The sequence below is a fragment of the Ovis canadensis genome, chromosome 2 (genome assembly GCF_042477335.2).
Source record: "Ovis canadensis isolate MfBH-ARS-UI-01 breed Bighorn chromosome 2, ARS-UI_OviCan_v2, whole genome shotgun sequence".
NCBI lineage: Eukaryota > Metazoa > Chordata > Mammalia > Artiodactyla > Bovidae > Ovis > Ovis canadensis.
Genome location: NC_091246.1, coordinates 122,574,774 through 122,591,675, shown reverse-complemented (window position 1 = coordinate 122,591,675; position 16,902 = coordinate 122,574,774). Strand labels below are relative to the sequence as shown.

General features: G+C 41.2%; 1 protein-coding gene across 3 annotated transcripts in view; it reads left to right on the top strand.

The window, feature by feature from the left end:
- UGGT1 (UDP-glucose glycoprotein glucosyltransferase 1) overlaps positions 1–16,055 on the top strand; it is a 116,326-nt gene extending 100,271 nt beyond the window's left edge. For all 3 annotated transcript variants that reach the window (XR_011253965.1, XM_069574238.1, XM_069574237.1), the window contains 6 exons: positions 658–840; positions 2,254–2,414; positions 3,588–3,702; positions 9,668–9,784; positions 10,211–10,379; positions 11,975–16,055. Coding sequence is in view for 2 of the 3 variants with exons in the window: in XM_069574238.1 (XP_069430339.1) it covers positions 658–840; positions 2,254–2,414; positions 3,588–3,702; positions 9,668–9,784; positions 10,211–10,379; positions 11,975–12,000 (771 nt within the window). In the remaining variant the exon portion in view is untranslated. The remainder of the gene's footprint in view (positions 1–657; positions 841–2,253; positions 2,415–3,587; positions 3,703–9,667; positions 9,785–10,210; positions 10,380–11,974) is intronic.
- The last annotated feature ends 847 nt before the right edge of the window (positions 16,056–16,902 follow it).

Genomic DNA, 16,902 nt, shown 5'->3' with positions numbered 1-16,902 from the left:
CAACCGTACCCAGTGATCTGTGGAAGTAATGTATCATCTCTGCAAATCAAAAACACACATGGAAAGTTTAGAAAGTTTTCTGCTTTGTTTTTATCAGTATTTGTCATCCAAATTGATTTATTTGCATCTTTTTCTTTCTTGTTCTATAGAATTTATTAAGCAACTTTTAATATATTCAGTAATATCTCTCCTAGATAAATAATTCACTTCTGGTCCGCTAGGGTACTTATATTTAGAATCTGAAAGACTTGATGGCAGCAAACTTGTTCAGAGTATTTGGGTTTGCCCTGTCATTCCCTGGATTAGACCTGGTGGTGAGAAAGGCTTAAAATCAAGCTCAAAAAAATGTTTTACTGAAATCAAGTTTAGACAAAGTCCATTTCCCTTAAACACACGCACACATAAATTAGTTATATAAAAGCCTTCACTTAAAGATTTCTGGTCCTCTCATGTGTGATTAGAAATCATAAAAAAATGGAGATTTGACAAAAAGTTTATATGTATTCTTTATGTAGTCACAAGTTAGTCAGGGTCACATTTCTTCATTAGACTGCTGATATAGTAAATGTATTTTACTTGTGCCATAATTGTGGTTTGTTGACTGACTTGTTTTTCTTAATCAGAGTAAATGCTTGTTGTTCCTGTGTTTGCAAATAGGAGTTTATACCTTATATGGCGGACAAATACAATTTTCAGTATGAGCTTGTTCAGTACAAGTGGCCCCGGTGGCTTCACCAGCAGACTGAGAAGCAGCGCATCATCTGGGGTTACAAGATCCTCTTCCTGGATGTGCTGTTCCCACTGGTTGTTGACAAGTTCCTGTTTGTGGATGCGGATCAGGTGAGCTCTCAAAGGCTGGGTTTCAGCAGTGCAAATTAAAGGCATTAGACTTCCTTTTCCTTTTTAAATGATTTTATCTTTCCAATTGTCGAAAAATACACACTTATTTTACATCATTTAGAATATATGAATCTATTTGCAGAACAGCAGTGGCAGCACAGACATTGAGAACAGACTTATGGGCGTGGCTGGGCGGGGGGAAAGAAGAGGGTGGAAGATATTGGGGAGAGTAACATGGAAACATACGTGACCATATGCAAAATAGATAGCCCATGGGAATTCGCTGTATGACTCAGGAACTCATACTGGGGCTCAATAATAACCTAGAGGGTTGGGATGGGGAGAGAGGTGGGAGGGATGTTCAGGTGGGAGGGGACATGGTAAACCTATGGCTGATTTATGTTGATGTTTGGTAGAAACCAATGCAGTACTGTGAAGCAATTATCCTTCAGTTAAAAAGAAAAAAAAAAAGAATATATGGAAAGGCATCACCAGATGTGATCACTTCTAAAATTTGCGTTCCGTGTGTCTCCTTTCATCTTTTCTCCTGTGCCTCTCTTATGTAGTTGTGATCACATCATTTATGTAGTTTCATATCTTAAATTTAACTCATTTAATATACAAACTAAAATTGAAAAATTTGCCAGTTTAACATAAAACTGCTTGCTGTCATCTCCAGTCATTTGCCCCACAGCTAGGAGTTATTGATGTGGGTAAGAGAGGGGGTTGGTGCCTGGCCTTGAGCATATGGAACTCTTCAGATGGTCTTCCTGCTGTCAGGAAGACAGCTGACTTAATTAAAAGGAACACACACATTTTAGAGCATACACACTCAAAAAGTGTAAATATCCTTCTGTCCTACAGCCTTTACCCTTATCCTGAACTATCTAAAACTTGAGTTCCTCATCTGAGTGGAAGTGATGTAATGTGTGCAGAAGTCATTTGCACAAAAATCATCCAACTGTTGGGAATTCTGCCCCGCCTGGCTCATTTATATCATAAGTGGCTCAACATGAAGCCTGCTTTCCTAGTTCTATGATCACATTTCATCCTTGCTGGGCACTTACTGTGTGCCAGGCATCATTCTCCATCTGTCATACATGAGTTCATGTGATCCTCCCAGCAAGCCTGTGAGATGTCCATTTTAGACCCAGAAACTGAGTCACAGAGAGGCAACACGGTGTGAATTTGTTTTACTCCTGCTTTTTTTGAATACTTAGAGTACTGTGTCCCAAGCCCTAGGCTAATCATCTTACACGCTAGTGAGGACAGTCAGCTAATCAAGAAGGAGCCAGGCTTGGACTGGGTTTGCTGCCTGTGCCATTGATCAGTCCCTGAGCTGCCCTCAGTATTTTTAGGAAACTGCTGTCTGCATGGGTGTCAAACAAGTGACTGTGATCCTTTCTTCTTCAGATTGTACGAACAGATTTGAAAGAGTTAAGAGATTTCAATTTGGATGGTGCTCCTTATGGTTACACTCCTTTCTGTGACAGCCGCAGAGAGATGGATGGCTACAGGTTCTGGAAGTCAGGGTACTGGGCCAGTCACTTAGCTGGGCGAAAGTACCATATCAGGTACTGAGAATGTTATGGTTTGATTTTCATTTCCTTAAAATTAATTTCACATATTTAAAATTGTGAGTAGGTAATATGTTAATGTGGTTCAAAAATAAGAACTATAAAAAATATATAGTGAAAAGCTGCCCCATTCTGTCTACTTACCGTGTCTCCTTGTAGAGTTTTTTAATTTTTAGGTAAAAAACTATGACTTCTTTTTTTACACAAAATATATCCTAACCTTTTTTACAGTTTTGTGCTTTGCTTTTTTCAACTTGATGTTTCTAGTAGACCTTACATCAACATGTAGAGAGAGACCTTTTTCCTTTTTGTATCAACATATTATTCCAGTGTATGTATCATTGTGGTCTTGGTATGACATACGTTATTTGTCGTTGTTTAGTCACTGAGTTGTGTCTGACTGTTAAGACCCCATGGACTGTAGCCTGCTCCTCTACCCATGGGAGTTCCCAGGCGACAATACTGGAGTGGGTTGCCATCTCCTTTTCTAGCGGATCTTCCTAGTCCAGGGATCGAACGCTCATCTCCTGCATTGGCAGGCGGGCTCATTACCACTGAGCCACCAGTTAAACACACAATTTCATATATTTCAAATATACCTATAGAATAGATTCCTAAAGCTCCTAGGTTAAACAGTGTGTGTATTTGTTGTACATCTGTTGTTTCTGTATATTATCTTCTCTGGGAAAAGTGTGATTTGGAGAGTAGGGAAACCTGTGGGAAGCAACATGTATAGAGATAAATATTGGGATGTTGGTGATTTAAGTATTGTGCTGTATGCCCCTGGTCTGAAGGAACTATAACACTTGGTTGGTGTTTTCCTCTGTAACATTTAAGATATCATCAGGATATCTTTGACTAATGATTATCAATTACTATAGTTTTTATTATCAAACCTGCTGACATTTGCTAGAAACCTTCTTTTGTCAGAGATTATTTCCTTTGAAACAGTGACAAAATGAGCTTGTGGTACCAGAATACGGGTTTTGTAATCACTTCCTTAGCCGTCTTTGAAGTGGTACGTAGTGACTGTGAGCTCTACTGTGAAGCCTCAGCTTACCTTTTCCACGAGAAACCAGAATGTTAGCCTAGTGATCTGTTCCATTAGTCAGTGGGGTTGCTTTTTCTGCCATGATCCATGGTTATAACAAGTGGATTTTCTCTATCCAGTGCGCTGTACGTCGTGGATCTGAAGAAGTTTAGGAAAATAGCAGCTGGCGACAGACTCAGGGGACAGTACCAAGGTCTGAGCCAGGATCCTAACAGCCTTTCAAATCTCGATCAAGTAAGTGGCCCTTTTTTTGGTCAACAGTTTTGGTGATGGGTGCACAGTGTTGTGTCAGAAAATGAAGTAGTATTTGCTTCTCATTTCTCTCCGTTGAGATAGTGTTTTGTTTCTTCATGGAAAGGAATTTGTGTTGTGTGTGTGTGTGTGTGTGTGTGTGTGTGATTTTTATTTGCCCTTAAGAGAGGACATAATGGTAAAAAATATGATAGGCCTGATGTCGGTTTGGGGAGGGAGATGGAAGGAGGGCGCTGTCATATCTTCTTATTTTGTGCCCAGCTAAGCTGATAAATTTGTTTCTCTGCCTGCTAGGGTCAGTTTGTTTCTCTTCTTTAGGAACCAACTATCACAGCACAGGATGTAGTATTGTTATTTCTCTTTTCTCTATACAAAAACCATGGTGTTTTTTAAAGAAGTTTAGCTGAATCACTATTTATTAATGCTAAACATTTTTTAGAGGTGAGATTGTAGTTTATGCTGTAGGTACATAGTTTCACATACTTTGTTTTGCTTAGGTCTGCTTTAAACATTTTTAAACCTTTATTATGATATTTAGCACCCATAAATAAGAGTGTACAAAACAAAATATATAAGTACATATTCATATGCATCAATGAAGTACCACACAGCACACACCCGTGTACTGCCACCCAGTTTAGGAAATTCAACTTTCTTAGCAACCCAAAAGCCACTGTCTTCCGCAACAGCACCCTAACTTTTGTGGCAGTCATTCCATGGCTTCTCTGTGTTGAGTAACTACTTACACATGTGTCCTTAAACACTATAGGTTTGCCTGTTTTTCCCCCTGCCTGTCTCAGTGGGAATGTACAAGGTGTGCTCTTTTGAGTCTAACTTCTTTTGCTCAGCATTATGTTAATGAAATTCATCCATGTTGCTGTATGAAATGGTCCTGTGTTTTGTTTATTATAAATTTGGATTGTTTTCCATTGTTGTCTTCCATGGATAATGCTGCTGTGATCAGTTACACGTGTCTTGGTTGATGCAAGACATTTGATGTACATGCAGATACATGTACACGTGTTTCAGTTGTGCATACAACTACACGTTGAATTGCTGACCCATCAGATTGGTGCGTCTTTATCTTTATTAGATAATTCCAAACAGTTTCCAAAGTAGTTCTGATTTATGCTCCCATCAGCAGTGCAAGGATTCCTGATGCTCTGTGTTCTGAGTAATGCTTATTATTAATCAAATTGATTAGATGTGAGCTGGCATCCCATGTGGCTTTCAATTGGAGAATTTAATCGTGAGGTGGGATTTACATCTGCCAGTTCCTTACTTGTTTTCTATATATCTTTTGTGTTTCTCAGTTCCTGTATTACTGCCTTCATTAATAGATGTTTTAGTTCCTTTCTCGTTTCTTTCACTGTGTACATGGAGATTTTCTGGGGTTTTGTTTGTTTGTTCTAGCCCACTTGCTCTAGTCTGAGAAAGTATTCTGTATGATTTTAGGCATTTAAAGTTTGTTGAGCTTTGCTTTTTGATCCAGATATGGTCAGTTTTGGTAGATATTTCATCTGGTTTTTGTTGTGCTCGAAGTCCGAGGAGACATATGTGCTGACAAAGCAAGAGATTTTATTGGGAAAGGGCACCCGGGTGGAGAGCAGCAGGGTAAGGAAACCCAGGAGAACTGCTCTGCCGCGTGGCTCACAATGTACAGGCGGTGTCTCCTTTAAACCTTTCCTGAACTCTTCCGGTTGGTGGAGGCTTATTAGTTCGTATTTCTTATCAGGATCTCCTGTCATAAAACAACTCATCCAAATGGTTACTATGGTGCCTGGCCAGGGTGGGGCGGTTTCAATCAGTGCTTCCCCTAACAATTCCCCCTGCAAGATGGGGTATATAGCGGCGCCGTTGGTTCAGGCTCCTTGAGATTGTTTGGGTTCTTTCTTACATGTGTTGCCAACACCTGAGGGGTAGAAAATCCCTGTTGAGGCAAAAAAGGTTTTACCCAAGGAGGAGGGCTTGGTCAGGGTGTCCGATCCGCAGTCGGAAGACGATATCTCAGACTTGGTGTACAGTTCCCAAGTCAAAGGTGCCTTCTGAGGGCCAGCCTACATGGAAGGTCGGCCATTCTGCACTGCAAAAAGTTATTACTTTGTTCTTCTTCACCAGCACCGATAGATTCTGTGCTCTAGACTTAAAATCAGAGAAGTGGTCAGTCATAAGAGACAAAGGAGTAGAAGTTGTTTGTCCCATGATTACAGAGAAAAACACAGGAGACCAAATGAGCACACAAAGGGCAGAGACAGTGCTGGCACTCACACAGATGCAACAAACAGACAACAAATGTACTTCGGCCAAAAACACAGTACTAGGTCTTCCCGGGCCCCCTTTTTTTAACCTTTTTCTCCCCTTGAGAGTATCTTACCGGCAGGACGTCCACAGAGCCAGCCGCCTCCCCAGCACAATGCCAGGCCTCAGCCTTCTGCTGGTCTCAACCAGAAAACAGAGCCAGCCGCCTCCCCAGCACGATGCTGGGCCTCAGCCTTACGCTGGACTTAACCAGAAAACACCGGTGTTCAGAGATCTCTCCTCCTAGTGAGGAAACCCCTTCTGCCAGGAGAGTGTTATTCTTCCCAGTTAAAGGGATCCCGGACAAGCCCCCAAATGTTATGCCCAGAGTCCGAGTCCCCAAAACTGAGAGAATAAGACGTCCACAGCAATGCAAAAGCATAAAGGGGTTTATTGCTAGCTCGAGTTAGGGCCCAGGTCTCATCCAGCACAGTGGAACCCGACAAGAGCCCCGAACTCTGAATCACATCTACTTTTATACAGACGGTTCTTTGTTCCTGTAACAGCATAGCTGATTGTTTAAACCGTAAGCGTGTGCGCGGGACTTTTAAACCTCGCATCCCTATCTAGATTGGCTCGGGTCTGGCGCGGGCGGGGGCTATGGGGATTTTTCTGATGGGTCGAGCTACACTGCCTGCGGGAGTTTCCAGTGCCTCAGCCTTCCTAGAGACTAAACCTCAGGCCTAGCCTGCCCCTTAGAGCCTGTCCTGGCTCCAGTTTGGTCCTAACAGTTTTATACCCTGTAGATGTTAGATATGATGCTTTTCTTTGTATGTCCATTAGGTGAGGTTTAGTGATAATGTTGTTACTGAGTCCAAGCGCAGTCTGCTTGCTGTATGACGAGGCAATAAATCTAGAGACGAGGTGTCGAATCAAGGAATAGCAACTTTATTTGGAAAGCTGGGTGTCCAAGAAGATGGTGGACAGGAGTCCTAGAGAACTATCTTATTGGGGTCTGGATGCTAGTTTCTTTTATAAAACAGAGAGAGGCAGGAGGTGAGAAAGTAAAGTGAAGAGGCTGAAAGTCTTGCAAAATATCTCCTGGCTTGCCCAGCCTCTGGGAGGGGATGTGTTGATTTCTTCTTTCCTGCAGCCATTCACAGGTAGACCAGAATCAGATCAACGTTTCTCTAAGCTGAACAAAACCTCTAGAGTTTAACTTTCAGGCAGAGGGACTGGGTTCCCCAAGGCAGGCCATTATGTATGCTTATTACTGTAGAAAGCATCCTTTTAGTGACTTAGAAAGCATCCTCAAGTGATAACAAAAGCAACAGGAAGCGTACGTTAAAGAAACAGATCCAACACGGAGTCGGATTCTGTTCTTTCCTGTTGCGTTATGTGTGTTTTGTCTGTTCTTCCATTAGTTACTGAGACAATTATGTTAAAATCTCTTTCCATAATGTGAAATCTTGTCTTTAGGTTTGTCAGATTTTACTTGATGTACTTAGAGACTATTTTGTTCATTGCCTAAACACTTAGAAGTCATGTATATTTCTGACAAATTAACTTTTTATTATTTCTATTGATGCTTTTTGGGCAGGGGCTTGAAGTGTGCTTCATCTAATATTAGTATAGCTATACTGGTTTTCCTTTTAGTTAGTGTTTCGTAGTATATTTTTTTATCCTTCTGTTTTCAATAGTTCTTAATCCCATGTTTTAGTTCTGTTTCCTATAAAGAGCTTACATTGGTTTGTTTTTTCATTTGGTGTGACCATCATTTAATTTGAACATTAGTCTGCTGATAGTAAAGGTCATCACCAATAAGTTTGGCTTTTCCACAGTCCCCTTGCTAATGCCACATGTCCTCTGTTTCTTTTTTTCCTTAGTCAGTTTCTTTCCAAATGATTGAGAGTTTTTAATAATTCTGTTTCCCTCTATTAAACTATACGGTTTTAAATAATTTTTTAATGATTAGCCTGGAGGTAACAGCATGCATTTCTGACTTTGCAAAGGCTAATATTAAATGGTGTTTTACCCAGCTACTGGACAGGGCAAAGACATTAGAACAGTTCTTCTCAAATTTTAGCTTAATTAAAAAAAAAATCATCTGAAGAACTTACAAAAGCATTCATCTTTGGGCCCCCATCCTCCACTGGCTGATTCAGTAGGTATTTGGTTGGACCTAAGAATCTGCATTCTGAGCAAACTCTGTGCCCCAAGTCCACATACTACATTTTGAGTAGCATTGTCTGAGAACTCATTAACCCCATTTATCCATTGTTAAGATCAAGTAATATTTCATTGTATGTATATACTACATTTTGTTTGGCTGTTCATCTGCTGGTGGACATTTGGCTTATTTCCATCTTTTGACTGTTGTAAATAATGCCTCTATGAACATTGGTGTGCAAGTATCTGTTTGAGTCCCTGCTTTCAATTCTTATGTGTATATACCCAGAAGTGAAACTATTGGATCATATTGGTTGTGTCTTTGGACAATAGAACATTTTATTATTAATGTGTCAAACTCAAAAGTTTTCCTAAGAAAAAAACTTCAAAGCATAGAGTCCAGTTGGCTAGAAAACACATGGGCTTCATCTACTTGGGATCAAGCCTCAGTTGACAAGGTGGATTTAGAGCTTCCTTTAAGCAAAACTTTGACATACAAGAGCCACATTCATTGCTTAATTGGCTTTTAGAAGGCAGTGCTGTTTTTCTTAGAAATGCCCTCAGGAAGGGAAGTCTGTTGTTTAGTTGCTAGGTCATGTCCAACTCTCTGTGACCCTGTCAACTGCAGCATGCCAGGTTCCCCTGTCCTTCACTGTCTCCTGGAGTTTGCTCAATTCATGTCCATTGGTGCTATCTAATCATCTCATCTGCTACCAGCCACTTCTCCTTTTGCCTTTAAATCTTTCCCAGAATCAGGGTCTTTTCTAATGAGTTGGCTCTTTGCATCAGGTAGCCAAAGTATTGGAGCTTCAGCTTCAGCATCAGTCCTTCCAGTGAATAATCCAGGTTGACTTCCTTTAAGATTGACTGGTTTGATCTTCTTGCTGTCCAGGGGACTCTCAGGAGTCTTTTACAGTACCACAGTTTGAAAGGATCAATTCTTCAACGCTCAGCCTTATGGTCCAACTCTCACATCCATACATGACTACTGGGAAAACCATAGCTTTGACTATATATATGGTTCTTTGCCAGCAAAGCAGTGTCTCTGCTTTTTAATTCACTGTCTAGGTTTTTCATAGCCTTCCTTCCAAGGAGAAAGCAGACTGTGAGTTTTAGCCTAAAGCTTTTCAGGTGCTTCTTATGGATAGGTGTTTTATGGATCATCTAAACTTTGGTTTTTAAAAACACCATAAATAAATACTGTAGGTACTTTACAGTTTTTGCTAAGAACTCTGTTTTAAAATTTTGTGATTGGCATGTGGTATGTAGTGGCAGCTAATTTGCTGTTCATTTATTTAAATTTCCCATAGCACTTTATTTATAAATATTCTGTTTTGTATTTTATTGAAACATAGTTGATTTACAATGTGTTAATTTCTGCTATATAGCAAAGTGATTCAGATATATGTTCTTATTCACGTTTTTCCATTATGTTTTATAATAGGATATTGAATGTAGTTCCCTGTGCTCTATAGTAGGACCTTGTTGTTTATTCCCCTACAACTTCAGATTGTTGTGTTTTATTTTCTCTACTGAATAGGATTTGCCCAATAACATGATCCATCAGGTGCCAATTAAATCACTCCCTCAAGAATGGCTTTGGTGTGAAACGTGGTGTGATGATGCCTCTAAGAAAAGGGCAAAAACAATTGATTTGGTAAGTTGTGTGTGGCTCTTTTCTGCATTCAGTCCAGTCTGATGTATAGCTAGATAATTTGGTCTTTCTCTGTAATTGTGTAGTTCAGGGGTTGCAGGACTTGTTACAGTAACCTCAGCAGGAAGGTAAATCCTCTGTTGTCTAATGGGGCTGTTTTCACTATTTAGAATCCATGAAGTTACCATTTGTCTTCCAGATCACTCTGTGCCTTGTTGTTTTTCCAAACGGACTTTCTCTTTCTGCCTTCCAGTAGCGCTCCACGACTTCTTTGCAGAAGCTTTGTACAGCCCCTACCACATTGCTTCTCATATCATTGTTCTTTTTGTCCAGTTAGGACCTATAACCCAAGAATAGAAACACCTCTGAATGCTATGTAGCATACCCTTCCTTTAACTTGGCTGAAGTACGTTATTTTGCTTTTCACAGTGTAATAACCCAATGACCAAAGAGCCCAAGCTGGAGGCCGCTGTTCGAATTGTCCCAGAGTGGCAGGACTATGATCAGGAGGTCAAACAGCTACAGCACCGCTTTCAGGAGGAGAAGGAAATGGGAGCGCTGTATAGAGACAAGACAGCAAAGGAGGCAAGCCGAGAAGGTATGTACAGATCTTTGGCTTTAGGTAGGTACTTCTTGGCCTGTCTGGTTTCTGTTGCAGAAACAGAATCTTGTAAGAACAAGAAGAATCAGTTATTCAGTCCGCCATCATGACATCTGGTAGTCTATATTTTTCCCTTTGCTTATTCAGTTGGGCTTCTAGACAGTATTTATTAATGTAATTGCTGCCTTTTTTTCTTTCTCTTTCTCCCATCCTTGTTCCTCTCTTCCTCCCTCCCTCCCTTCCTTCTTTTGTTTTGTTTTTTTTTGAAGAAAGAGTGCTTTGTGATTATTATTGTTTAGGGTTATGAGTTTTGTGATACATGACATACACTGGTTTCTCTGCTATGTGTACATTTTGAGTGGTAGCCAGTCTAAAACATTGTTAGAATACAAAAAGTGACTTTATATAAGCCTTTAATAAGAGTCACTCTGGATTTTAATTTATTCAGCTCAAAACTAATTCTAAAAAAGCAATTATAGAAATGGATCTTGAGTGATTCACCTAAACATCCTGAAGACTATGCCATGATATTAAAATCACAGATGAAGTGTTGGACATTCACCATAAAAATAATGAAATTCATCAGTAAAACCTAAGGATTTTCATGAATAAATGGATAAAGAATGTAGACATACTGTTTAAATAAGATAAAAACACAAATAATAAATGAATTTGAAGAAACTAATCAAATTAAAGGACTCTAGCATTACTATTACTACATAGAAAAGAGTGGACATGTTGGTAATGCCGGGTTTCTCTGGTGGCTCAAATGGTAAAAAACCTACCTGCAATGTAGGAGACCCAGGTTCGATCCCTGGGTCAGGAAGATAATCTGGAGAAGGGAATGGCTACCCACTCCACCGTTCTTGTCTGGAGAATTCCAGGGACCGAGGAACCTGGCAGGGTGCAGACCATAGGGTCATAAAGAGCTGGACATGACTGAGCAACTAACACTTTAACTTTTGGTGATGATGCCATTTGTTGGGGAAGATGGTGGTGAAACTCTTCTGGGTGAATCTTGTTGAAGCTGTGTGCGTTAGAAAAATCCTTGTTAAAAGGCAGTAAATCAATCAAGATTCATTAAAATGTTATATCCTCAATAATTCCTCTCTTGAGAATTTACCTTGAAAGAAATAATTCAATACAATAAAGAAATTATATACATGGAGAAATTTATTTTACTATCATTTTTTTTCAAGGCATTGGAAAACAGTTTAAACACCCAAGACTAGAAAATGGTAAATTACACTGCTACAGAGGAAAATGTATACACTATTAAGTGAAAAAATAAGAATCCTGACTAAACATATGTGCATTTTTACTAGAAGTAAATATTGTACTTGTAAAAACAATTTAGAGGGAGTAGGGGTATACAGTTAATTTCAGTGTTCTTGAAAATGAAAATGTATTTTTTGTTTTTGCTTTCAAAATATGACACAAACACACTAAACCAAAACTCCTAAAAATTTAAAAAGAGAGATACAGTGGAGGTGGGGCACAAATAATAGATTTCAATAGCAGAAAATGCCTAGTCTGTACTTTATAACGGGATAGTGATCCATTTTCTCTCCACTTGCTCTCCTTTTCCATAGGACCTCAGACACATGAGGAATTATGATCTCCAGAGGAGGATAGGAAATTACACCATTTGAAAAACACTTTTTATATTAAATGCTAGTTTTTTTCAATTTGTCTATACAACTGCTGATGAACCGACTGGGCGTGCCGCCCTGTTCGTCCTGACTCCCGCACGCCGGCGGCTCTGGATCTCTGAAGTTAAGGCTTTCTACTAGATTTGAACCTCAGAGGAAGACAAGGAACTGATTTTTGGGGGACTCTATGAAGAGCAGGCCTTTCACCAGAAGAGAAGATGGCAAAAGCAACTGGAAGAGAAACAAGCCCACATGTGCTGCAGTGCCTCAAGAGGCCACTAGCGGGAGCCGCCGGGTCCTCCTTACCTCAGTCCACGGGGAGGGGCGGCGGAGCTCCCGTCTGCAGCCGGGGCCACCCTTCCGGGCAGACAGTGGATGGGGCGGCGCCTATGTGAGCATCTCCGGGTTTGCGCCAGTGGGCCCCTGTGCCCTTCCCCAGTATCAGGTTCATTGTTAAATTGAAACCCAACGAACAATCATGTGTCTTCAGGCTAAGCGCGGGGCAAATTAATCTGGGGAGAGGACGGCGGGGGGAGGGGGGGTGGGTTGGGGTGAGGGTAGGAAAAATAGCAGTAGGAGGGCTCTGGAATGTTGGGGGAGGGGTCATGAGGAAAACCAGAAATTGGCCTTTCTCTTTTATAAACCATCAGAACCATTGTAACTAATATGAAATGAAGACATTATTCTTATTCTGCACCCAGCCCCAATGAACTTTTTAAGTAATTGTTTTGTAAGCAATTTTTGTATTTGCAAAAGTCTTTGCTTTCTCTTCCCACTTTCTTAAAAGAAGTCTATTATTTCCTTACTGGATACAGCCATAGTAAGCCCCTCTTGTGATCCACCTTGAGGGGTTCAGAACTCCCTCAGGAAGGTCATCACATCATTTACCTGCTGTTTCTCTGCAGAATTTTTGTCTCTCAGACCCAGGGGAAGTTGGCTTTGTCGTTTCTCTACAAAAGACCCCCGGATCTGAGACCAGGAGAGATTTTGATTGTGTAATCCACGTTTTTCTATACACTGTTCTGTAGCTCTTTTAGTTTAAGCCAGCAGAAGTTGCCAGTGTTCCCCTCGTTCTGAGTCTACAGAGTTGCTTCTTGAAGCAAGTTGGACTCATGAGTCATGGCTTTTTGTGTCTTTAGCAACACAGAACAGCCTTTGCGCAGCAGCCTTTCCTGCTGGGTGGGCAGTGCTAGGAGGCGCCCAGAGGAGACTTCCGGTTGTGTGAGACTGCAGGTCCTGCTCCCCGTCTGCCCAGGCTGCAGGCTACAGCAGCAGAGCACTCCATGGACTCCTTCCAGTATCTTAGGACAAACATCAAGTAATTAATTTTTTTCCGTATTCACATGCAAGCATTAGTTCAGGAGTCTGTAAGTCGGAAGGAGCTTTTGAGTTTGCTTTTGTAAAAACTGGGGAGGAGGGACTTGTAGATAAATTGATCCAAGACTAAAAAGGTCCCTTAGAGTTGTTGCTGTTGGCAAAGGCAGTAGTGTGACCTATCCCCCCACCCCACACCCCCCAACACTGCTCCTCTACTGGTTGGAGCAGCTAAAGGGACAGAATCAATGAGGATGAAAGACATTTGCTCAGCTTTATCTGAGGTTTAATTAAGCCTTCAGAGAAGCTGTTGCGGCCACCACTTGTGTCTCTAAACCATGGACACATTTGTGCTTTTTTCCAGTTTATTTTCTGGGATATTGAGCAGGAAATAACTATAAAGTCACTGGGAATTGCTTTCTAAATGCTGGTTCCCTTGGGTCATGGAACAGGGCACCTTTCCACCTCCTCTGCCTGGTCTCTCATGCATATTCTGTGTGAGGAAGGTGCAGTGTGAAATCTGTTCTCTGTGCGGTGTGTATTCTCATTGCCCCTACCACCCTATATTTAAGTCTCTAAATATGCAGGACCCAGCCTGCTTCTGAGATGGCCTCAGACCCTCCTCCTCATGCCAGGAATTCTTGGTTCAAGTGGCATAAGATCTTCCAAAACCAAATCTTGAGCTCCCTAGGAAATGATGCTGCCACTAAAATTTGGTCTTGGTCAGCTTTGTCTGCTGTTTCTACTATATGAAAGCAAATTGTGACTGAAAAGATTGGTATATTTTTTTTCTAAGAAACATGAATTGATTTCACTGAAAAGTTGAAGCTTCTGGAAACTGTTCACAGTGTATTGTTTCTAACCATCTTGTATATGTAATGAATTTTTTTCTTTCATCATGCCATAATAGAAAACTTGTCTTAATCAGTGCCAGAGTGATATGAAATAACATGACATGTCAGAATGATATGCAACAGTGTGACTGTTTATGTTCTGTGAACAGTGATATTTGACTGAGGTCAAAATGCGTGTAACAATCTGCTGTTGGGGCTGTGGGGACATGCCTGTGTTTTGTTTTGAAGTTGTCCTCTGTACGGAGCACGTTGAGGATGACGGTGTGTTAGTTTTCCATGCAGTTGATAGTGTTGACTCTCTCACAGCGGCATTTCAGATCGCACACGCATCTGGTAAGCCCATGTATTTTGTGAGCTCAGCTCTCTGGAGAGAGCAAAGGTTTTATGCACATGAAGAGGCAGTTCCAAGAATGGAGCTTAATTTCCTCTGCTGTCCTCACGACTTCCTATTGCGAACCTTCTTAAGATTCTGATGGAGTAAGCAATGATTATCTGGTTGCAGAGTCCCTGACGGCTAGGGACAGCAGTGCAGTTTCCAGAAGAGACTGGGAGGAAGGAAAATCCACTCCCTTTGGCTGGGAGTCACACCATACTGACCCTGCGACCTGGAGCCGGCCAGACAGCACCCTCAAAACAAGTACGGTTCCCCTTCCCCTACACCTGCTTTGTGAGTAAATTTAGGTACTTGAAAGCAGTTTTTTGCCCCCTACAATTGTCATGAATGGGTAAAAGAAATGATTCAATGCAAGAGTTCCAAGGGAACATCTAGTGTGTTTTTCTGAATAAAATGATGTTAGTACTGTAGTATCAAATTTCATGGAAATATTAAAGTTTTGGTAAAGCTATGTAATGGAAAATTTCTGTTGGTGACAACAAATGGAAGGTGCATTGTGTGCAGAGTTATTTAAATATATATTCCATTGTGTAATTTTAATAGTTTTTAAAATATTTTATTTTATGGGGACATTTTTGTGGGTTAATCAACTTGAATATTGCTGTTAAGTGTCTAGTCTGGTGGGATAAACTTTTTAATTTAAATTCCTGTTTTCTCAGTCTTGATATAACCTGACAGAGTTCACCAAATGTAGACATCATTAACTCAGGTTGCCGTTGCCATTTCAGAGCATCTGGAGGATGCCAGTTCCTTTTTCATTATTTGGTCTCTGATCTCTCAGTCTAATGCAGAAATGACTCTGCTCTTCTGGGTGACGATGAGTCAGTGCACTGACTGGAGGATCTCTCCCTGTCAGGGTTCATGAGTGCTGACAGTTTTTAAAAAACAAATCAGGAAATCAGCTTCAGAGGTAGTCCAGAAGTGAGGCCATCTACTGAGCCCTTTCCAATTACCTCACAGCACAGAGGCCAAATGTGGCAGATTTAAGTGGGACATGAGTTAGGGTGTGAGCCAGGGCCTTCATCCCACCTGTAATTTATGCATCGCCTTACTTGTCACCTTTTAGATTTCCTCAGAGAAATGGGTATCATCCCTCTTTAAAATGAAAAGAGCAGAATACAGTAAGGTCAACAGTTTGAGACAAAAATATCAAGTACCATGTTTTCCAGTCACTTGTTTTTGGTAATAATAAGGTAAACATGGAAAAACAAAGTAAAATATTAGAATTTTTAAAGAAACTATGTACTTAAAAAAAACTGTTTGTAACTCTTCTATTTTATTGTAATCATGTTCTGTGAAATGCACCATCGGTTTGGGTGCTGCCCCTTGCTTTGGAGCAAGCACTGGGGCGCTCAATGTCTGCAGAGCCCTTTGCGCCTGAAATGAACTGAGAATGAATTTCTGGTACTGTAATGAAAATAAGGTCAACACAATAAACTTTTCCTTCTCTTCTTTAAAACCCCCTGGTCTGTCACTCAGTTCTTCGGTCTAAGAAGAGTAGATGGTTAGAGCTTGAAGTTCTGTGCCTTCATCTGACACAAGCAGCAGGCCTGCACAGGAGGAAGAACTTGACCTGCACGTCTTCTCTAGTGAGGAGCTGGGTCCAGGTGCAGCCGATTCTTTTGGTTCTCAGGAGAGCATTTAGGTCTTTTCTAGGTCCCCAGCTCCCGGGAACTGCCTCAGGCAGGATCTGGCAGGGAAGTTGCCCAGAAGCACTAACCATACCAGGAAGGATGTCAGGGCCTTTGTTGATTTTGGAAATTCTCCAAACTACTCTGGGGCTGTATTTAAGGTTGAAGATACAGTTCCCGCCTTTCAGGTGCTCACTGGGCACTGCAGGCTGGTGTAATGAGAGCTGTTGCCGAGGTGAAGGCTGGGGAGGGGGCCCTTGTGACTGTGAGAACACAGCAAAGAACACATGAGGTGGAGGAGGGGTTCGGTGTCCAGGAAAAGCCTCTGCAAGGAGATGGTGCTTAAAGTGAAGCTTGAGGATCAGTAGCGTTATCCATGTAGAATGAGGGAGATGGGGATACAGGGAGGAGTGAGAGCTGGTGTCTCATTTAGGGAGTCACGTGTGAACCTCCGTGGCTGGTGTCACGGTCAGGAGAGAGGTGCTGGAGAGGCAATCGGAGTTGGTCTGGGGCCATCGGAAATCCTCTGGGTGCCGGCATGAAATCACATTTTTCTTGTAAAAAAAATTACTACTGATGTATATAGCATGTGAAAGTACAAGTACACAAACATATACCTTGGTAGATTTTCAAAGGGGGAAAGTTCCAGAAAGGAGGAAGCCACAGATTTGAATT